Here is a 24,248-nt window from a genome sequence, read left to right as displayed (position 1 = left end):
ATCCTCCTGCCTCAGCCTCCCCAGTAGCTGGGACTACAGGCGTGTGCCACCATGCCTGGCTAATTTTTTCTATATATGTATTTTTAGCTGTCCATATAATTTCTTTCTATTTTTAGTAGAGATGGGGTCTCGCTCTTGCTCAGGCTGCTCTCAAACTCCTGAGTTCAAACAATCCGCCCACCTCGGCCTCCCAGAGTGCTAGGATTACAGGCGTGAGCCCTGCGCCTGGCCAGTTTTCTATCATTGTATACCAAATTGCTGCAAATTTAGCAGCATAAAACAACATACCTTTATTATTTCTCAGTTCCCATGACCCAAAAGTCTAGGTACAGCTTAGCTAAGTCCTTTGTTCAGAATTACAAGGATACAATCATGGTATCAATTGGGCTGAGTTCTCATCTGGAGGCTCTACTCTTTCCAAGCTCATTCAAATTGTTTGCAGAATTCCTTTCTGGTAACCAATAAGGCAAGTCCACCTCAATGTCCTTCTTTATCTTACTTTGGGTTTTTGGGGTTTTTGTGTGTTATTTTTGGTGGGAATGGGGGGAAGAGAGAGGTAGCTATTCTAAGGTATTTACTCTTCCATACTAATTTAAAAATCATTTTACCAAACAATAAAAAGAAAAAATGTAACTGGAAATCTAATTGGTGTAACATTAAGTGTATAAATTACATTTGAGAGAAATGCCATTTTATAATATTAAGAGTTTTCATTTAAGGCCATAGCCTGCTTTTTCCTTTGTTCATATCTTATGTCTTCTAATAGAATTTTACACTTTTTTTATATAGGTCATGTATCTTTCCTGTTAAATTTATTTCTAGCAATTTCTTAATCTTGGTCACTATTGGGAAAGAAATAATCATCTCACTTTCATTTCTAGTTTCTTTTTTTTTGAGACAGAGTCTCGCTCTGTTGCCCAGGCTAGAATGCCATGGTGTCAGCCTAGCTCACAGTAACCTCAAACTCCTGGGCTCAAGCAATCCTTCTGCCTCAGCCTCTCAAGTAGCTGGGACTATAGGCATGCGCCACTATGCCCGGCTAATTTTTTCTATATATACTTTTAGCTGTCCATGTAATTTCTTTCTATTTTTAGTAGAGACGGGGTCTTGCTCTTGCTCAGGCTGGTCTCGAACTCCTGACCTCAAGTGATCCACCCACCTCAGCCTCCCAGAGTGCTAGGATTACAGGCGTGAGCCACCGCACCTGGCCCATTTCTAGTTTCTTATTGCTAGAATTTAGAAAAAAGTTATGGATTTTTTAAAAATGCATTTATTTTGTATACATCCACACTACCATACGGTAGTTACTGTTTTTACTAGTCTCACAGTTCTCAGTGTACAATTTACCTGCAGCCAATAGAGAATTTTACCTGTGCCCACTCCCACAATGTTTACATTGTTTGTTTAACTTTCATTTGTATTATACTTGCTAGTTTCTGAGAATAATATTAAATAATGGGTAACATTATTTAACATCTTTTATTAAACTGGGTTTAGTATTAGCTATTTAGAGTAATATTTGCTCTTGATTTTTATTGAAGAGGCTACTGCATTTAAGTAGTTTCCTCAATCCCTTTTACTTAATGCTTTTATAGGTAATGACTATCAAATTTTATCAAATGTTTTTTTGGCATTAACAGAAAACGTGATGTTTCTCTTTAAATTATTGATTATATTTTGTTAAGTTGATAGATTTCCCACTATGGAATCACCTTGCATTACTGGAATAAATAATGTTTTATTATGCATTTTTATTCTTTTGCTACATGGTAGATTCCTATTTGGTAGTGCTTTATTTTAAATTTTAATGCATGATCATAAGTAAGATCTATCTATAGTATTATATGTTTATGTTGCTTATCAGGTTTTAGAGTTATTGTCATTTCAGAGTTTACAAAATGAATAGGAACCTTTTCTATCACTTACTTTAATCTACAATACTGCATTTGGCATTTAATTTATCTGTTCTTTGAAGGTTAGATGAAGTTGGCAATGAACCCCTCTAGTCCTAGTGCCTTTTTGAATGATAGATATTTAATCACCTTTGCAGGTGTGTCGATGTTAACAGGTATGGTCTATTATAATGGCTAAGATAAAAAAAATTACTGACAAGCTGAAATGTTACCAAAGATGTTGAGCAACTGGAACTCTTCAAGATTTTTGATAAGATTATAAAGTGGTATAACAACTTTGAAGAACTCTTTGGCAGTTTTTCATAAAGTTATCATATGCTTACCCAGAAATCTAGCTCCCAGGTGCTTACCCAAGACAAATAAAAACACAAGTTTACAGAAAGACTTATACTCAAATATTCACAGTACATTTATTTATTTATTTATTTATTTATTTTTTGAGACAGTCTCGCTCTGTTGCCTGGGCTAGACTGAGTGCCATGGCGTTAGCCTAGCTCACAGCAACCTCAAACTCCTGGGCTTAAGCAATCCTACTGCCTCAGCCTCCTGAGTAGCTGGGACTACAGGCATGCGCCACCATGCCCGGCTAATTTTTTCTATATATATTTTTAGTTGGCCAGATAATTTCTTTCTATTTTTTTTTTTTTTTTTTTTAGTAGAGACAGGGTCTCGCTCTTGCTCAGGCTGGTCTCGAACTCCTGACCTCGAGCGATCCACCCGCCTCGGCCTCCCAGAGGGCTAGGATTACAGGCGTGAGCCACTGCGCCCAGCTAGTACATTTATTTTTAAGAGACAAAACTTCAAATTACTCAAATGCTCATATAAATATAAAAATTATAATGTTAAGCTAAGTAAGCAGACATAAAAGAATGCACAGTGTTTAAATGCAATCATATTAAATCTAATTAAGGCAAAACTAGTCTATGTTGATAGAAATTATTAATAGATAGTAGGGGGTAGTGGGAGAAGTAAAAACAGAAAATGTGCAGGAATAAACTTTCTGGGATGATGGCAAGATGCTATAGGTTATTTTGTGTGGTGGTTACATAGACATATACAGTCACGGAAACCTTACAAACTAAACATTTATCCTCTGTTCATTTTATTATGTCTTAACCATACATAAATTTAAAAATATTAGAATACTTGATGTTTTATCAAGGTGGAAGAATTCACTTATTCACTGATTTACTATGATGAAAAATTTAGACTCTAACACAGTAGGCACACACTTACCCTTTGACTGAAAGAGAACTGTATTTATTGGGTTGAGAAGCAAAAGAACAATGATCTGCTTCTGGAACATCAGTGTTAAGTGCTGGGCACTAAGGCAATTGGCAAGGCTTAAGCTCTTATAGTTCTGAATTGTATTCTATTGTACTCTGTGAATTTAGAAAGGAAAAAAGTGGCTAAATGATTGTTTTGGTTATCTATTGTTGGATTACAAATTATTCCAAAATTCAGTGCTTTAAAATAATATCCATTTATTATCCCATAGTTTCTGTGGGTCTGGAATCTAAGCAAGACTTGGCTAGGTTCTCTACTTCAGGATTCCTCACAAGCTGAAATAAAGGTGTCAGCTGGGCTGTGATCTCATTTGAAGGCTCAACTAAGGAAGAATCTTCTTCCAAACTTACTCATGTGATTTATGACAAGACTCATTTTTCAAAAACTGTTGGCTGAAGGCCACCCTCAGTTCCTTGCTGAAGGGAAGATGGAGAGGGTTAGTGCCAACATGAGAGAGAGAGAGAGAGAGAGAGAGAGGGAGATATCACATAAGATGGAAGTCTCAGACTTTTGAAATCTAATCATAGAAGAGATATCCCATCACTTTTTCCTTATTATGTGCATTAGAAGCAAGTCACTAGGTCCACCTCACACTCAAGGGAAGGGACTGACTACACACAAAAGGAGGATCAAGGAAGTTTATCTTAGAATGCTACCTACCAAGATATTTACTAATGGTGTCTAGGTGAGGAGATACTAAGTATAGAGTAATATTTTAAGGTAAGTTATATTTTCTGCCTTTAGTATGCATGAGTTCTTTTACCTTAATGTGGAGAAATTTATATGATGCTACAAAGAAAATATAACAATGTTTAATCTATTTTCATAATGTATAGTTGTAAGTGTATAATATAGACAGTGGTTGACAGGGGAATAAAGTAATCTTCCAGAGTTATAAATTATTAAATTTGCATTACAATTTGTAAAGTTAATTACTAGAGGGTATATGGTCTACATAAAGTTATTTTAATTTGATTTTTTTAGTTGACTGTATCATTTTCAGAAGTATAAATCTGTACCTGGTGTATTTTAATAGTTTGTATAATATAGTAGGAAATATAGCAGATATAATTTGATAGTATGGACAATTAATTGCTTGTTGGCTTAATATTTCAATGAAAACTCATCCCAAACCACCAAAAATAGTTATTTAACTTTAAAGTTAGTTTTTTGAAGTATTAAATTTTTAAAAATTTATTAAATATATTACTATCACTATGCACTTAAAATATCTAGAGAAATAAATTTGAAAATATTTGTAATATAGGAAAATTATATTTCTTTTATTCAATATTTTGAAATTACCCCATTTGGCTTTTACTGAATACACTAAACTCTGTGCACGTAGACAGGTAAACATTTTTATAAATATATCTATTAGTCAAGTTTCTGTATCATCTATATTCTGGAAGCAAGATTCTTTTAAGGAGAGGTTATCACTTTTTGGAGGAATTTTAACAAACCAAAAGTATGATGTTAAACTCATCAGAGACCAAAATATGAATTTTCTTCATTTTATCTCATTTGAAATGTGCAATTTTTTATGTATTTGTTGCCTTGGGTCAAAGGCCACTAGGGAAATATTTCAAACTGCTGGTTGTTTTGTTCCAATATTTCAGCTTTCTCTTGGGTTACAGTTTAGAATTCTCTAATTAATCAAAAGTCTTCTCTTTGCCTGTTGTTTCATTGTCTACCATGAGTGGGGAGACTGGCTGGGGGATGCGATGTGGCTCCTTGACTTAAGAACCACTGTCTTCAAAGCATGACTTTAGGAAAGCTAAAGAAAGGGAGTGATTTATATTCTTAATGCTGTATTAAAAATTAAAATCACAATTTGAGTTATTTAAGAATCCTCCATAGCCTTGTTTTGAAAATAGTTGTGCTTACTTTGAGAATTACACTCAATTTTTAAAATGCCTTTAAAAAAGTGATGCTAAGAAAATTTCAGAACCTCTACAAGAATTGATTTTGGCCGGGCGCGTTGGCTCACGCCTGTAATCCTAGCCCTCTGGGAAGCCGAGGCGGGTGGATCGCTCGAGGTCAGGAGTTCAAGACCAGCCTGAGCAAGACCCTGTCTCTACTAAAAAAAATAGAAATAAATTATCTGGACAACTACAAATATATATAGAAAAAATTAGCCAGGCATGGTGGCACATGCTTGTAGTCCCAGCTACTCGGGAGGCTGAGGCAGTAGGATCGCTTAAGCCCAGGAGTTTGAGGTTGCTGTGAGCTAGGCTGACGCCATGGCACTCACTCTAGCCCGGGCAACAGAGTCAGACTCTGTCTCAAAAAAAAAAAAAAAAAAAAAAAATTAAAAAAATTAAAAAAAAAAAAAAAAGAATTGATTTATCAGAAAAAAAAATCCTAAGAAGTTGCTTCTGTCTGGTTTTGAACGCATTCACACCATTGTGTAAGAGAGGTGTAGTCTTTGTAATCCTGAGTGGTCATAGACAATGTTCGTCAGCCAGTGTAAGAGAAGAGCATCCTGGGTCCTAGTACATGCCAAATGGAATATTCTACAGGCATTCATTCCACAGTTTCATTTTGTAATGGTTTATTCAACCTCACCTTTTTAAATAATCTTTGGCATTAATGGTTGTTTCATATGGTTTTCTTCCAATACAGTTTAACAATTATATCTTTATAAGCACCAGTCTCTTTCTTTCGTTTAAAAAATTATCTTTTACTCATTAGTAGGCTCTCCAAATACGATCTTCTTGATCACAGAGAGACCCAGGAGAGATTTTCTGCTCTTCAGAACCTAAAAGATAAAGAGTACAGGATAAAAAGAGATCGACCACACAAAGGGCCTCTAGCCAATGTCACACCCCAGCAGCACTATGGGACCTATGAAGTGCAGCAACATTACTTTAATATTGACAGTGCAGTTTATGGTGAAAATAAAAGTCAGCCTTCTAAGCATACTTTTTTTATTTTTTTATTTTTTTTATTTTTTTTTTTTATTTTTTGCTATCAGGTAGATTTTCCAAGCGCCATATAGCCAATAGCATCTTGGGCATACTTTAAATGGATTTTCATCTGATCACTTAGGGGGAAATAGCATGAACAGTCTTATTGTTCAAGAGTAAAAAATTAAGTATAGAAAGCCCTCTAATAGAATTCTAAGTTGAATTAAAACTTCTAGAATGTATAAATGAGGTCCAATTTTGATACAGATATACACGTTGTAAGAAAGATAGTAGAATAGGCATGAGGTTTGGAGTTCTCGGCATGTGCCCACTTCCACCTTCTGCATGTTTGTGCTTGCTGCTCCCTTATCCTTCCTCTTCTTTCCTGTGGTTAACTGCGTCTCATCCAGGGTATCGTCTCCAAACCCAGTTCATTCTTCAAATTCCCCTCTTTTCAGACTGGCTTCTGTGCTGCCTCTCTGTCCTGCCACAGTACCTAATTCCACCTTCATGGTATGAACAACATTATATTTTATTTTACTTTATTTTTATTTGTTTAACTTCAAAACAACTTTTATTTGGGAAGAATTTGTCATTTCGTCAAAGCTGCAAACAAGTTCTCTCACAATTACAGTTCTAGAGATCTAGTAATTTCTGAGATCCCAGTGTTCAAAAGTATATTTCAAAATTAATAACAAACCCAAACCCACACCAAAAGGAAATAGCTTTTAGATTGGTTTGGAATGTACAGCCATTGATTTCAGCTATTCTCAGAAACAGGCCCACCACCTCCTTGAAAAACAGGTAAGATGGAGTCAATGCCCACAGAAGGAAATGTCTTTAAATAAGTTAGTCATTTGGATAAGATTATTCACTCCTTAGAAAATACAGTAAGGTAACAAGACGTAGCTGACAGGATATGTGGTACAGCACCAATTTCACAGGGAGCTTACAGGGTCCTGGGGTCAGCAGTTGTTGGCTTATGGCACACACAAAATAAGAGCAGTCGCCATTAAGTGGGGAGAGAATGCTGAAGGGGGTAGGCAGCCACCGACAGTCTTGCCCAGCTCATTAATTTACTAAAAGGAGAGGCTGTGTTCTGCATCATCTTTGGAAGAACATTTGAGACAGTTCAAAAGTAATAACAAAAACCCCAGTATTCTTCCCCAGAAAGTCGGTGTCTGAAAGGAAGGCAGACTTGGCTGGTCAGGGTTCCCACAGTGGACTTGCGGCTGCCATCCACTTCCGTCTCCATGTGATACATCAGCAGGGGTGTGCTCCACCACAGCGCCCAGCCCATGTCTCTCATAGGGTGATAAGTGAGGTCTTTTGGAGGGTACCTGAAGCACGGTCCAAAGTTAATGGAAACCGTACAGATCTTGTACAGTGAGATGGCTGAAAATAAACCCCCTGAAAAATAGCTATGTAAGCCACACCTTGACTGACACCATTTGGGAGTCTGCTTTAGGCTCTTCTCTCCTTTATCCATAAAGTCTTTTTCCTCAAAATACAAATAACTCTTGAACTTTATCAAAGCCTTATCTTCAGAATTATCAGGCAATGATTTGGCTGTCTCTGTGTTTTCAGGAAAGTTAATATAAAATCCCAGAACGTCTCCCTGTCCACAGCCAGAAGAGCAGTATTTGCCAATGGACGGACTGGTGGAACTTGGTTCCCTTTTTTGCTCCACCAAGAATAGCTAAACCTATCATAACCTAAGGGAGCTTGAAGGTTACCTAAGGGCTGGGACCAACACAGTCTGGCAGCGGTGTCTGGCGCCATCTCATCCATGGTGATTTCAAAGTACCAGGCACTTTTCCATACCCCACAAAAGGCCCGCACCATAGAGTAACCCTTCTCCTCAACCACACTCAGCCAGTCATTGGAGATCTTTAACTGGGGAGCTCAATCATGTAGGGCTAACAAAACCCGTTCATATAAGCAGGTTGTGTAGATGTCTCCAGGAATAGGTTTTCCTGCCCATCAGTCAAGTTTAAGCATCTCAGGTCAGGGGCATGGGGGTCAGGCTCAGCTAGAATATACCGACAGCTGCCTTTGTTAAATGGGTGTTCCAAGGCGCAGCCGTGAGGGGGAAGGCACTGAGCAGAGAACAAAGGGTCCCTCTGGACCTTCTTGGTGGCCCTGTGGTCTCTCCATCCTACTGTTTGAGCTTAGCACCTCTTCCTTTTCCACTGCCTCCTGCTGTGATTCCCCATTTAGATTCCCACCGGTAGACACTGCACTGCTTTGTTTTTGATTGTCATAAACAGGGCCGATGTTACTAAGATCTTCATCCAAAAGTTAAAATTTGGGGTAATCTTTTTCTGGGTCTTTACTCCCAGGATCAGGGTGATCCTTTACCAAGAATACATCCCTTTCTTTATTCATTGTTTTAACAATGTTATTTGGCCAAATCATTTTCCCAGGTCTCTGTCTGGTTGTCATGCACTCCCGGTATTTACCAATAAATGGTATGATATCCTTATCTTTAGGGAACATGGTTTTGGATGTTCATCCTGTGTTCGGGACTGCCATGTTAGGTTGGACAAGGCACTAAGGCACATTTCCTTCCAGTCTGCTCGCTTCCGGAGGAAATAGGCATTCCCACCATGATGGCATGCACTGCAATGAAAACTGTAGTTGGTCATGAAAGGTGGACAGGATGAGGTATCTATGCCAAAGGTGTCGGCCGTAAACCATTTTGTACGTTTCCCACATTGCAGCTCTACCTTTCTCAAATGCCAGCAATTCTCTTCATCCACTGAGCCAGCCTGGGTATCCATCACCTCTGAAGTATCCCGGGCACCTTCTAGTGTACTTTGCCCATTAGAGGATTCTATCTCCAAACCACCACTTACACCAACCAAGTTTGCATTCGGCTTTCAGCCTTTCTGGAACTGGGCTCAGCTGCCGGAGCAGGCGACGTCCCCTCTCAGGCCAGAGCGGTTGCTACGACCACCAGCGGCTTCCTCTTTCTTCCGTCTTCTACTGCTGTTGCATTTGCGGTGCTCCGGTGCCCGGTCTACTGCCCTCCGCCTTCAGACCTCTCGAGAGAATACTCAGCCACATTGTATTTTAATCTTTCCTTTGCTTGGCCTTTTCTCCTGCTCTATCGTTAAATTCCTTTAGAGCAGAGACTTTGTCTCTTATTCTATGCCTCTCCTACACTCTCTGAGAGCATTGCATCATTTTTCATCACTAATCATCGTTGCTATTTGTATATTTATATATGTGATTAATTGATTAATGTCTGCCTCAAGATTGAACTTTATAGCCAGGACACATCCACCTTGTTTTCCATTTTATTCCAGTGTTTGGCAGAGCACCTAATATTTTGTAGTTGAACAAGTGAATTCTGTATTGCCAGGACTTAACAGGAGGCCTGGTGTAGAATTGCACCCAATAAATATCTGATAAATAATTAGATGCTAATTTCAGTTTAAGTCCAAGCTTTTCAACATATACAGTGGGAATTACAATAGTTGACACCTATCACATGAGGTTATCCCAAAGATAAAATTGAGGGATGGATGGTAAAGAATGTGTATATTTTAAAGGACTTTGTAAATAAGAGTCATTATAATTAATGCTAAGAGATGGGCTGTAGCTGTGGAGGTATTAGGATGGACATATGTCAGCTGGGAAAAGGCTTTGATGAAAGGATTGAGTCCCTTCAGGAATTCAGAGTGCTTTTCCCCTTGATAGTGAGAGAACAACAAAATTTAAATAATTAGCATTAGCATATTGGGCCTGAATAGCCTCAATTTCACTATGCTCAAAGATAGTTATGGTAGTTTCCTTTGGCTGCTGTAACAAATTACCCCAAAATTGGTGACTTAAAACAACAACAATTTATTCCCACAATTCTGGAGACCAGAAGTCTGAAATAAAGTTATTGGCAGGACCACCTGCCCTCTGGAGGCTCTATAAAAGAATCTGCTTCATGACTTTCTGGTTTCTGATGGTTGCCAGCTTCTTTGGCTTACACCCATTTAACTCTGAGGACTGAACTCTTATCTTTTGCTTTGTCCAAAAAATTCCTTTCTAAGGGGGCCTGGTGACTCACACCTACAAATGACAAAATCTCAGTAAACAGGTTTTTATGATGTGGTTTACTTCCCAACCTGATTTTGGTATAGCATCACATAAAAGACAGAAGACCCTTATCTTAACTCAAACATTCCTTTCTGCTGATTCCTAGTCTTTTGCACAAAGTCTAACTCTTTCAGCCAATTGTCAACTAAAGAATCCTTAAATCCACCTATGACTTGTGAGCCCCTGGTTACAGATGTCCCACCATTTTGAGCCAAACCAGTGTAAACCTTCCATGTATTGATTTATGACTTTACCTGCAATTCCTGTCTCCCTAAAACGTATAAAACCAAACTGTAACCCAGCCACAGCGAGTCCACTTGCTCAAGGCTTCTTGGGCATGGCTCCAGGCCATGGTCCTCAAATTTGGCTCAGAATAAACGTCTTGTCTGTCTTCTTTTCCATTGACAACTACAAGGGGTGGGGAACCTGCAGCCTTCTGATTTCAAGATTCTTCTTTTTTAAGCAGTAAAGGAGGAAAGAAAAGCTTCATCTTTCTCTGCTGCACCTCTTTTAATAAAAGGGGATTTATTCTGCAAAATTTGGATTCAGTTAAAAGGCCACACTTAGAGACCTAGAAGGCCACATTTCACCTTAAAGCCACAGACTCCCTAGGCCTCAGCTGTGGTGTCCATCTTTATAGCACCTTCTCCCCTTTGTCTGTCTTCTCTGTGTGTCTTTTATAAGGACATTTGTCATTGAAGTTTGGGCCTACCTGGATAATCCAGGTTTTTCTCATCATCTTAAAATGTTTAACTTAATTACAATTGCAAAGACTCTTTATCCAAATATGGTATTATAACATTCACAGGTTCTGGGGATTAGAACATGGACATATCTTTTAAGGGGCCACCATTCAGCTGACTACAACAATCTATAAATGTTGAGTGTCCTTTATCTGAAGTGCTTGGGACCAGAAGTGTTTTGGACTTTGGATTATTTTAGATTTTGGAATATTTGCATATGCATAATGAGATACTTTGGAGATGGGAACAAGAAATTCATCTATATTTCATGTACACCTTATACACACAGCTTGAAGATAATTTTATTAAATATTTTTAATAAAATATGTGATCCATCATATGAAGTCAGGTGTGGAATTTTTCACTCTGCATCATGTTGATACTCAAAAAGTTTCAGATTATGGAGCATTTTAGATTTTTAATTAAGGATGCTCAACCTGTAGGAGCTTGGGTAAAGGTATATATAGAAAAATCTATACCTATGTACAGATTTGCTGTATTAACCAAAGTGTTCTGGTGCTGATCTTAAACAAAGACGAATTAGGTAGCCACTTCTACCTAATTTTAGGTATTTTAGGAATATGTGGAAGGTATTCCTCCCCTAATACATATTTCTAAAACATCATTTCTTTTGGTAATTTTATTGCATTCCCTGATAATCTAGCTATACAAAGATAAGACTTTTGTCATTATTATTATTTTTGGTGGTGGTGGTAGTACTAGTAGAAGTTGTCATCCCCACAGTCATAGTCATTGTTTTTGGACCCCTTAGGGCAAAGAGTTGAATTAATCGACACCTTTGTGTATGGCACATTATCTTCATTGGTCTGTGCAAGGCCCCTTTCTTATACCTGTTTGTCTACTTGTGTTTATTTGTTCTCTCTGATTCCCATTCTTTACTCTCTTCTCTGTCTCCCCAGAGGTCACCATTCTAACACATTTATGTACATCTTTGCTTATATGTATTCTTATAAAATGTGTTTTGTTTTGTGTGCACATATTTTTAATTATTAATGGATATTGAACTATATTACATTTTGCTTTTTACTCTTTTTACTAAGTATCATTTTTCAAGATCCAGTTTGTTTCTACATGTATATATAGTCTGTTCCTTCTAATAGCTCCGTGGTAATCCATGCTTTTCATCTACTTTATTAACTTTCTGCTTTCACAGGGGTTGACTTGAACTCTCTGCCACACAAATAATGTGGAATAAATAACCTCCTCATGTCCCCTTTTGGGCCTGGATACATTCTGAGGAGGACTCTGAATACAGGGACATAATTATTGCCCCTAGAGTAAGAAAAACTATGAATTATTTATATCTTTGTATTTAAGGTGTTAAATCAGATTTGTTCCTTATAAAGTTTGGCATATATCTGCACAGAGTCTAAAGTTGGGAACGTGGGGTAGCAAGAGAAGAGTATGGGATGCAAGTGCCTGGGGGACAGACTGGGGCTGTTCCAAGTAGGAGAGAGGAGAATAATAGTAGGTGGGAGGATATTCAAGAAAACTTTTCCTTTTTCCCAGAGTTGATTAAAGGTCCCATAATGGGTGAATGATCCACACTCATGCGTCACCTAACGACAGAAGTGTGTCCTAAGAAATGTGTCTTTAGGCAATTTTGTTGTTGTGCGAACATCGTATACTTACATAAACCTAGTGATATAGTCTACTACACACCTAGGCTGTAGGTATGGCCTATTGTTCCAGGCTACAAACCTGTGCAACATGTTACTATACTGAATACTGTAGGCAATGGTAACACAACGGTAAGTATTTGTGTACCTAAACATAGCTAAGCACAGAAAAGGTACAGTAAAAATATGGTATAAAAGATAAAAAATGGTTCACCTGTAGTAGGGTAGCTCCATTATAATCGTATGGGACCACTGTCATATATGCAGTCTGTCGTTGACTGAAACATTGCTATGTGGTACATAACTGTAGTTTAGTTACAATCCTGTTTTTATGATTTAGTGTCTATTTCTTAAAACAAAATTTGGAGACATATAGTTAGTGATTTAAATGTCAGAGTTGATATCTCCTCTCTTTACCTGAGAATCTAAATGAATTTAGAGGTCATACTAACAAAAGAATTCTCATCATCTATGTCATTTTAACCATCTTTGTCATGATCATCATGCTAACATGATCTCTAACTGTAGCTTCAACAGATGAGTCATCATTTTCAAGGGCCTCTTGCATTTACTACTTTTCTGTAATTCTTATTCTCCTGGTATATCTAGGTTCACTTTCTATATATGAAGCATTGTCTGCTGCATATGTTATGACCATTTTCATTTCTGTCTTCCATCGTGTTGCTCTTATCTGACATGTGTCACTGCATGCCTTACCATCTCGTCTCCCTCCCTTCCTTCAAAACACAAGCAGGGAAGAACAGTGACAGCAAGGAGAGACTCTGAATGCCAGTGCCCCAGCCCAGGAAAGTCAGACAACTGAAAGGGACACTAACTGAGAGCTTGAAAGGGGAGGACACATCTGGCTAATTCAGCAACAGAAGATTTTATGCCCAGTTCTTCAGTCACACATCCACAATAGAAAAATATTTGAGCTCCTAAATATGACATCAAGTGTACCTTTGTTTTTGCCATCACTTAGAAATGATGGATTCATTTACATGCATTATCCAGATAACTGGATCAAGAAGCCTGCATGTCGAGAAACTTAGGCTCCCAGTGCTGGCTCTGTAATTAACTCACTAAATGACCTTTGCCAAGTCATTTAACTTCTCTGGGCCTTTCACATTTCTGTACTCTTGCAAGTGTTTTCTCTTGTATCTGGAATTCCCTAACCTCTCTGACAGGCGAGCTTTTACTCATTGCCAACACTCAGTTTGGCATCATCTTCTCTCCGAACCATCCCCTGACTCCCCCCACCTACGCCTGAGCAGAGTTAGTTGCTACTTCCTCTGTGCTCCTGTAGTTTGGTAATTATTTATGTGAATGTCCCTCTCCTACTCTGCTGCCTTCTTATTCCCCTTGCCTTACAGACTATGAGCTCCCAGAAGACTAAAACAGTATTTCCTCTATTTTTGAAACCCCAGTGCCTGACATGTGGGTTGACATATAGTAAACAGTCAATATGTTTGTTGAACCTAGTGAATGAACTTTATGTCTTTATATTTCTTTATATGTCAAATGAAGGAGTTAGACAAGATTGCTGTTTTTTTAAACTTTCAAAACTGGAAGAAGCAGTTTCAAATTGAAGAGAAGGACCAATACATTATAGAAAAAAAGAAGAAAATGCTCTGTTTGAAGTAAGAACCGGATTTCAGAAAACTGTCCACTTGAGCTCTCCTCTTAGAATATAGTACTAGGAGGTGCAGCAATATAATCCAAACATCTAGGCCCAAAATCATCATTGCTAATTTCCCTTGCAGCTATAAAATTGTTATTTTGTGAAATTCACTCATTCAAATAGCAACATTTTTTATTTGAACATTTTTGAACGAACTTTTCCTAAAATGTAAAAAAATATTGACCTGGCTCCATAAAAAGTAGAGCATGGCACTCACATAACTGACTCTTTTCTTAATGACTCAGATCTTCATTAGGAACACTGAGTATTTCACTGAGCCAAATTCACAGAGGCGTTGTTACGACATATTTATTTTCCTGTATCTTCCTTGTCTGTCTGTTGTCATTTCTTCTGCTGTCCATATTACTAACCTAATAGCTCCCTTAGCTAATATCTTTTCAAAGCTCCGGTGCCCGAAATTTTCTTCTTTTATTATAATACACAGTGAGCTAAAATAATGGAAAATAAAGTTTATTTAGAGGTATGTGTTCACAAAAGAATGAGTAGGATTTGAACAAGTCAATGGTTTTTGTGTTGTCACTTTGTGAGGGTCATGAAGGTTATGTTAGATATTTAGTGAGATGGTGTTATTTGTTTGGTTTCTAGGTCTTTGGTTTTGCAGATTGCTAAAGTTGTGTTTCTACACAAATGAGGTATATATGTTTTCCAGAAAAACCATCCTTGGTACAATCTGGGAATGACTGAATGAATGTACCTTGAATGATTCAAAGCATTTAAATCATTTTTTGTTTTACAAAGAAACTGATAAAATATTTGAGTATGAATCCCTAATGTACGCTCTCTTATAAATTATACCTAAGTACTTTTTTACTACTAGGTTATATACCTTACAAAACATATAAAAAATAGAAATGAAAAATGACAACATGAAAACAAATATAAATGCTCCTTCTAACATTTTCTGCCCACCTTCCACAGGATTGTCTTGTACACCCCCTGGGATGTACGCCCTACTTGTAGATCTCTGCTTTAGATAACTATGTGAGAATATTAACTTTGACTTTAGCTAGGAAAATAAGCCTCTGCCCAAGTGAAAACTAATTTAGCTGATTTTTAAGGCATCAAAACAAATTTCTTTATCTCTAGAGCTTAACATGTGTCCTAGCATATAGTATGTGCACGATACATGTTTGATGAATGCCTATTGAAGGACTGATGAAGATTAAGTAGTCCATAAGAATGCTTTATAAATTCTTTTAATTAGTTCTTTATTTTTATCTCCCTAGCTCATGTCAGACATCTTTCACAATGTAATCACATATTATTATGTTATTATTGGCATGTATATCACTAAGTAGGAATGGTTGTAAGGCACACTGGAATTTCAAAGGCAGGGGCTTTTGATACAGGGCTAGGGCATTTAACTCCAATGGCAGGTTGGTCCTCATGGTAAGTTTCCACTCATCCAGATCACTGTAGCATAAGACATGGCAAAATCTATCTTAATAAAAAGATCATCTAGGGGAATTTGGGATAGCAGGTGGGACACTGGCAGTAGTAGAACTTAAATAATGGTGATTCTCCAAGCTGGAAAAATACCAGTATCTCCACACTGGAAAGGATGTGGAGAAAAGGAAAGAGGCCAGTAAGGACATGTTTGGTTTGAGTTTCAGGGCGTAGCTGCGCCTTGGGCCCTCTGCTTTCACTCTGCACGCTCACCTTGGGCACTCTTATCACCACGTAGCTAGTGAAGTACCATCTATTTGCCTGTATTTCAGACACATACCCAGCAGCCTACTGGACAGTTCCAATTAGCTATCTCAAAGGTACTATATCATTCACATGATTAACTCAACAGTTTTCCCCCAAACCTGCCTGTCCTGAATGTTTCCATCTCTGTAGGTGGTACAACCACCATCCACCTAGATGCAGAACCCTGGAAGTTTTCCTTTATTCCTCTAACTGCCTCATACTTTACCCTCATCTACTTGGCTCCATTTCCACTGCCAGGATCAGCTCTTGCCTCTTACTTGGACTTCCTAGATCCAATCTCAGTACCTCCAAATCATTTTACACATTTATGCCAGGGTGGCATTCACAAATGGTAATTTAGATAATGTATCCTCACTGCTGTGGTCTGAATGTTTGTATCCCCCCAAAGTTCATATCACCAAGTGAATCCTAATCATCAAAGTGATAGTATTAATAAGGTAGGGCCTTAGGGAAATGATTAGGTCTTCACATGGCAAAGAGCAGAGAGAGAAGAAGCAAGCTCTCTTGTGTCTTTTTATAAGGGTACTAATTATATTCAGGAGGGTTCCACTTTTATGATCTAATTACTTCCCAAAGGGCCCACCTCCTAATACCATCATATTTAGTGGGTGCTAGGATTTCAACATATGAATTTTGGGGAATGCAAACATTCAGCTCATGACATTGAGTGAAACAATGATCGAATGAAGTGGAGGTACAATCCTGGCAATTTACTTAAAGGGCTGATATAAGAATTCATTGCGATAATTTGTATAAAGTGCAGGGCATGTTACCTGGTATTTTGATATGGCCCATGTGATATAGTCATTATGCCATGCTCACGGCATGTACCCATCAAAATGCTTCTGTTATATAATAGTAATAATAGTCAGTACTTTTGAGTACCTTTTCTCGTATCCAACATTCTTCCAAATGTTATAGGAGAATTACCTTATTTGGTCCTCATAAAGAAACTCCATGGTGCGTTTCTCTTATCATTCTCATGTTATGAGGCAACCAAGACGTAGAAGGGTCAGCTAACTTCCGTGAAGTCACATGACTGAACAAAGTTCAGCATTTGGCCATTTTGATGATTCTATGATACAGCCTCTCATTTATTCCTAATAGTTTTATTTGAGCTTTATTTCTTCCCCATTAAAGAGTAAGATATTTAAATTTAATTCAAGGAGTATTTACTGACTCATTCACCATGTGAGCAACATTAACAACTGTGTGAGGTTAACAAATATTTATCACTGACTATGACTGTCTAGAAGAGTGCTATAACTTCTTGATATTTCTGGACCTTAACATCTTTGTGAGAGAATTAAGAAAAGGCAAGGTGAGGGATAATAAAGCAATAAAAAAGAATTTTCTAGAGCAGCTGCATTCTAAACAACTTCTTTGAATACAGATTATGCTGCAGTAGACAGTGAGGCTTCCTAAATGTTTATTCTCTGATAGTAATGCCTTCATCCTCAGAATTCATCTGTTTCCATCAAGCCAGTTCTATAATAAATAGTCCAGGCCCCCAGACAAGTTTTCAAGTGAGTTAAGGCATTTTCATACATACCATTTATGAAATCTCCACATTTTTTTTAAAGCATTTGTTAGTTATGGGTCATTGGGCAAAATGTCATTTGTCTTTGGAAGACTACGGTCTTGAATGACTGTCATCAGAAACTTCGAAGACTGGCTTTTTCAGGATGATTGAAATCAAGTTTGAATGCACTGGCTACAGGTAAGAGATGGATTTTTTTTCAATCAACTGGAATCTATTCCAATGGGTTTTTTGAGGAAATGAAATTCCTGGGCTATTATTAATGATACATCTAGAAAGAAGGTGAATCCAATGTACATTTTCTCCAATTTCGATAACATCACTGTGATTCCTCTTGTCCTAGAGAGTCGAAGAATGAGTTCCTTCTAGCTTTCTACAAATGAATTCTACATTTCACTCACAATGAAATAAAGAACAAAAGTTATATGAATATATTAGAGCACTTTATATCTCTGAATTATTGTGCACTTTTTATTGTTGGCTCATCAGATTAAGACACAATCAGAACATCTCATTTATGCACTGAGTGTTCACCAGTTTTTTACTTCCGACCACAAGTTTATCTCCCCACGAATACCACTGGTCCAGTGAGCCATGCAGCCTGCAATAGGCCAGTCTGGGGACCCGAGCCAGGACACCCTCAAAGGCGTCAACGTTGCTTGCCTGGATGCCTGGGTTTACGAAACTGCAACTGGTTCTACCTGATCAGGGATCCTGCTTGACCGAAAAGTGATTTCAGAGTCAAAGATGAAGAGATTAAACGCTGTTAGGGGCTCAGGGTTTCAAATGCACTGTCCCACCAGAAAAGTTAGTATTTTTCCGTTTTTCTTTGTCATCCTATAGATTTCTACTCCCCCGGGGCATTCCCAGAGCTTCTGGGGAGACATCTGGGCGGCCAGGGGCCGGCCCGCTCGCTCCCTTTTCCCAGCCCGGGGAGGGCGCGGCGCCCGGTGGGGAGCCCGCGCCAGCCAGTCCGGCCTTGGCCTCCTGACCCAGACAGCCTCGGGCGCGAGGGAGCGCTCGGCCGAGCCCGGGTCGCACCGCCCCCCGGCCTCGGGGCCGCCCGCCAAGAGTTCGAGGCCTCCCCGATCCGGATGTGATGACAAGGAGCAACAGCGGGAGAAGCGCTGGAGTGTAGGAGCGGTGGAAGGGGCGCGAGAGAGGCAGAGGGGGAAAAAGGCCCCCTCGGGGGGGACCGGCCGGAGCGAGCCGGCTGGGAAGAGGGGGCGGAGTGCGCGGAGCCAGGGGAGTCGCCGCTGCCGCAGTTGCCGCCACCGCGGCGTCTAGGCTGAGCCGGAGGGAGGCGGGGAGGGACGCGCAGGGGCGGCCGCCGCCGCCGTCGTCAGGCCACCGGGGCGACATGCGGCCGCTGCCCGAGCCTCGCTAACTTTCCGGGCGGAAGAGGAGGAGGAGGAGGAAGGGGCTGTGAGCTGTTGGGGGGATGCCGAGGTAGGTGGTGGTCTCCGGGCCGAGAAGAGGAGGGGTTTCATCCCCACCCCCGAACCTCTCCCAAACCCGACCCCTCTTCCCGGCACCCGCGGGGCGCGGTCCCCCCGGGACTCCCGGGGCACCCACTCCGCCGCTGTCAGCTTGCACTGGAACAGTTGTCCTCGCTACTTTCAAATCAAAACTTCCCCGGGGTGGAGTTTGGGGGAGGGCGGCAGAGGGGGAGGGAATGTCCCGCAGGAGTGGTGTGCTCCTCTCTGAAAACACTTTTTTTCCCCCTCCAGAAGCAGTCAGTTCCCTGCACCCAACACCTAAGGCCCTTCCTCCGTGCGCCCCGCGGGGCGGCGAGCTGGGCGGCGGCGCGGCGCGGGCTCGGCGGCGCGGCCCATGTCCGGCGCGGGCGAAGCTGCCGCTCCCCGGCCCGCGGGGCCGCAGCGCGCGGCCGAGGCGGGCGGCGGCCGGCCCGGCGCCCGGGCCCAGGGTGAGTGCGCGCTTGCAAGTTGCAAGCCTCTTTCGTTATTGCGTCTGTCAGTTTGCCCACACGGGTGCTGGTGGGGGGACGGTGATGGTGCCGTGAGGACGGTTTCCAACCTCGTAGTTGTGAACTTTTGCACAGTTCGCATTATTCAAGCAAGTTCTCCAGGATTCCTGCCCTGGATCAACAACCGGATAAGAGGGCGGGATCCGCTGGTCCCTCCACTCCCCCTTCCTTTGGTTGGGAAGAAACAGGATGACAGGATGGCTTTTTTCTTAAGCATATGCATTTCTGGGCCTAAGACTCAAATGTGAGTTCTGAAGCAGGTCCCTGAGTCTCTTCAGTTCTTGCGTCCTCATCAGATCCAGGACTTGGCGCTGCTCTCTGAACAAGCATGCAACCCTCCCTTTCATCTTTCTGTTTCTTGTGGGGTACTCTGCAACCCGGTTGATAATCCAGGTTTCTGTGACCAATTGCTTTGGAATGGATATGTTTTCAGTAACTGTTTTGTTTTGAAATAAACATGCTTTAAAAGAAACACTTTCCAAGAATGAATTAGCTCCTTTGTGTTCTTCCAAAGTGTAAACACATACAGCCTATAAAAGTAAGTAAGTACTCTTGTGTTTGGGAAACTTCCATAAGAAGCTTATAAACAAGTTAGACAGTATCTTTTCTCTCTTGAGGTTAACATGCTTGAGGTTTTCATTGGGGACAGAGAACAAGGTTCTTCAACTTCTCATGCGTTTACTTTAAGGGTGGTTCTGATTTAAAGAGTTCTGACACTGATATATCAAAACTAAGTACTTTTCCAGGGCTCAAAGCCTACCTTATACCCTTGATTTTAAGCATATCTTATAGCTTTTTTTCCTCCTGTGATGATAATGTAGTGAGCTTCATAGGATTTTTTTTTTAAGGCAGCAAAAAGTGGAAAAGAAGTTGTCAACGTTCAAGCCACAGTAAGTGAAAGCAGAAAACATCCATGGTTAAATTAAAATGTTCTGCCATCCAGGGCTGTTAAATTGAATTATATTTATCATTGTTTTTTGCTTCTAAAGAATGACTCATTTTTCTAAACAGAGAAAATAAAAACGATTAGCTGCAGAACATCAGAAAACTAGAACGATAAACATATGTTTTCCCAGAAGCAGCCTGTGTTCTACACGTTGTATTGTCAAGACAATCATTTTCCTGTCATTAGGCATGCCCTCAGTAGTCATATCGACTCATTGATGGGCTGTTTATGCTCACACTTGAGCTGTTAATCATTATTGTTAAACAAGTCTTATGTCAAAAGTCAACATCAAGCACCCAAGGAAAACAATTGGATTTGAAAATAGGTGATATCTACAAAATCCAACTTTAATAATTTGCATTTTCAAATCAGCTGGAAGAACTTGCAGTGGTACTTAATGCACCTGTGCAGTGTGATGCTGTGTGGTATAATGTGACCTAACCTTAAGGAGGAGGGCATCTAGAATGGCTTGAAGTAGGATGTTTGCTGTGTACATCGCATATTATCAGTAGAAACTCATGGGTTATATTTTACCTGAAAATTGCCTTAGCTTCAGCAACATAGTTACATGTTGCTTTTTTATTAGTTTAACTTTGACTCATAATATTCTTTAAATAGGGATCAATTTAATCACAAGTGTATTACACAATTGATTTTTAAAAAAGGAAATCCTTGGAATCTTGTTAAAATATTGTATCTCAAACAGGCAGATTTCATCAGGTATATTTAAAGAAAAAAATTATGGTGAGTGGGTACAGAAAAGCTTCAAGTGTAGCTTGCCATGGTTGGTTTTATTGATAAAGATGTTTGTGAAGAAGCTTTGCTCAAAGGCCGCTATTAAGCCCTTTCTGAAGTTCTTTTATCCTTTCTTTCTGGCCTTGGATTCTTTATCATCCTTTCTGAAGAATAGTTTGATAATTCTCCTGTAGGACATGGATGTGTATTTAATTGGAACTTAATTTTATAATTCTGTATATTAAAGTCAGCGAAAAAAACTGAATGCTTTGTAAAAGTTAACAGAAAATATTTCATGAAGAAGGATATGATCAAGTCTTCCTCTGCAAGCAGTTATATATATATATATATATATATGTATATACAAAAAGACTTTATAACCTATGCATATATTCTGTACTATGTTGTATTGAGCTGTCCATATTGTTAACCAAACGCATGGAACCTTAAAGTTGAAAGTAATTTTAGGGATTCTCTAGTCTGAACTCCCTATCAAATCTAAGATGCTATTCTATATCCCTTTTGGTGGTTGGTTAGTAACCTACAGTGTAGCCCCTTCTAAGTATCAGCCTTAAAAGTTAGGAAGATTTTCGTTATTAAGAGTCTTACTCTCCTTCCTTAAAACTTCTATCTTTTCGTTGTGATTCTGCAAGCTTTACTATTGCTTTGAAAGCATTATAAAGCATTGCAAGTCTTCCCCAGGTGTTTTTAAAAATTGTTACAGAGTAGGGACATCAGCTTGTGTGCTCCAGGCTGTAAGGGGACCAGGATGGTTGTCAGACAGTAGAGAGCAGTGGGGATTTCAGGAACTGGAGAACTCATGGGCCAAGACGCAGCATTCCTTTGTTCTAGCTAATTGTTGCCATGTGAGTTAGTATCTTCCAGTATTTCAAGTGATACTGGAAATCTGGATTTTCATGTATCATCTCTCCATTTTCAAAAGTTGGCAACTAATTAAATATAATCTTTGTCCAAGCCAAACAAAACAACCACACCTGCAGGCTGGATGTGGCCTCTGAGCAGCTGATTTGTGATCTGTGTTGTAGAAAATAGAAATTAAATGTGTAATTTAAAACCATTTTCCTATTTATGACTAGCTTGTGAAATATTGATTTACTTTCTCATGCAAAATACCTATATAAATATCTTGATAGGTGAAGGATAATTTGGCCCATACTTAACTTTTGTTTTAAGAAGGAATGGCTCTTGTATATGTGATTCTTCTAATGGTTATTTTTCTCTTTTTGATTAAGCACTTAAAATTGTGTTATCAAGCAACATTAAAAGTGTAGGTATTTGTTCTTTGATACAGTAGTTACTAGAATCCCTATAATTGAAAGAAACTTTTAATTAAATTCTTCTTTCATAAGTTTGTGATTTATAACTAGAGGGATCTTTAGAAATAGTTTAGTCCAGCCTGTTCATTTTTTTAAATAAGGAATTTAAGTGACTTGCCCAAGGTCTCATATACAGTCAGTAGCATGAAATCAGGGTGAAAGCACAAATTGTAAAATATATGTCATTGTGATAAATGCAGTTGAAGTGGAGAATCAATACAACTTTTTTATAGGGATGGATGCATTGAAGATAATAGGCTTTGGATATTGTGAATCACTTGAGCCTGTTCCCATCCCTGTATCATCTCCCCAGCCCCCACCTCATTGCATTTGCCAAGATGCAGATGGTTGGACTCTGAGTGCTGGAATATACTTTAATGTGATAATGTGTGATTTAATGCACTCTTCTCCCTTGGGAGAGTCCTCTGAGACTATTAGGCGGACTTTTCATAGCAGGATGCAAAATGCCAGTGAAGTTAATTAAAAATAATCTAAAATAGTAGCTAGGGAGAGAATCAAGTTGAAATTACATAAGAAGAGCTTTTACTTAGAAGCTTAACTGAATTGTCAGAAGTTTATAGTGGTTAATCAGATTTTCTTTCTGGGAAGCCTGTTTGTTTGAATTTATATAATGTATGCTTGTAGGTATCTATATTCTACTTTTATCATATTATTTTTGTTTTTCAAGTTCCAAAATTTAAATTGTTACCACTCTATGTAAACTCTGTAATAACACTCTCAAAAATTTTTATCACATATCCTAGTTCATCCTCAAAATATTCCTGCATATTCACCTTCAAAAATGTTTATTTCTTTTCAAAATATATATACTATAATGCAAATATATTTTGAGCATTATAAAAGAAATATATTAGTAAAAATAACAAAGGATAAGAGAATAAATGAATAGAATTTTAATACTTTCTTTTATCACCTCAGTAGATACTCTTGTCTTGCTACCTTGCACTTCTCTTTGGAGACTCCAGGATATGGCAAAACAAAGAAAAAAGTCCCAGTTTTTACATGAGTTGTGTCCCTTTGTAAGTTAGACTTTTGGAAACTGGATTATACTTTCTCATAGAAACAGCATGATAAATTATATTTAGTTCCATAATAAATCTCAAAAAATTGTTGGAAGTAAATTTTATTAATTTTTTTATTCTTACAATGATAAATCACAGGGAATACACTATTTATTTTCCCTTTGCAAAGAAAAAGAATCAAATGAAGAAGAGAAGGATGTAAGTGGGAAAAGAACTAAGAAGGGAAGAAGGAAGGAAGTGGTTAAAGAAGATATGTCTATAAATCTAAGGAAGTGTTTGGAGAGATTGAACTGTTTGAGTTGAGAACTGAGGGAAAAAAAGTCTCTAAGGAATGGCATGGTGTGCACTGAGCCTGTGACTGGCGTTAGGGAAATAGGCGCTATAGTAGAGACCCAAAGAAAGTGTGACGGCAGGACATGAGGGAGAGAAAATGTCTCTAGTGGGGCATTTGGAAAAACCTCAAGAAAAATTTTGGTTTGAGTTGCACCGGGAAGCATGCTTGGAGGACTTGGTGGTGTGGCGATGCATGGTAGAAAACAGGGCTCAGAGGGGATGGTTACAGAATATTGGGTACTTCACTAAGACCATCATATGGGCTGTATGAAGGGGCAGAGCATGGGGTAAAGTTGTAAAGATAGGCGAAAGTCAGTTTCATCAA

The 24,248-nt window shown here is 39.0% G+C and overlaps 1 protein-coding gene and 1 pseudogene across 1 annotated transcript in view; one reads left to right on the top strand and one right to left on the bottom strand.

Moving 5' to 3' along the window:
- Positions 1 to 7,315: 7,315 nt before the first annotated feature.
- Positions 7,316 to 8,907, bottom strand: LOC123647196 (annotated as a pseudogene).
- Positions 8,908 to 18,661: 9,754 nt separating this feature from the next.
- Positions 18,662 to 24,248, top strand: part of MDFIC (MyoD family inhibitor domain containing) — an 82,868-nt gene continuing 77,281 nt past the window's right edge. The window contains exons 1-2 of the mRNA XM_045564062.1: positions 18,662 to 18,991; positions 19,273 to 19,469. Coding sequence (XP_045420018.1) covers positions 19,376 to 19,469 — 94 coding nt within the window. The 5' untranslated portion in view covers positions 18,662 to 18,991; positions 19,273 to 19,375. The remainder of the gene's footprint in view (positions 18,992 to 19,272; positions 19,470 to 24,248) is intronic.

This window comes from Lemur catta, chromosome 11, assembly GCF_020740605.2.
Source record: "Lemur catta isolate mLemCat1 chromosome 11, mLemCat1.pri, whole genome shotgun sequence".
Lineage (NCBI taxonomy): Eukaryota > Metazoa > Chordata > Mammalia > Primates > Lemuridae > Lemur > Lemur catta.
Note: the sequence above shows the minus strand (reverse complement) of the source record. Positions and strands in the feature narration are given on the sequence as shown.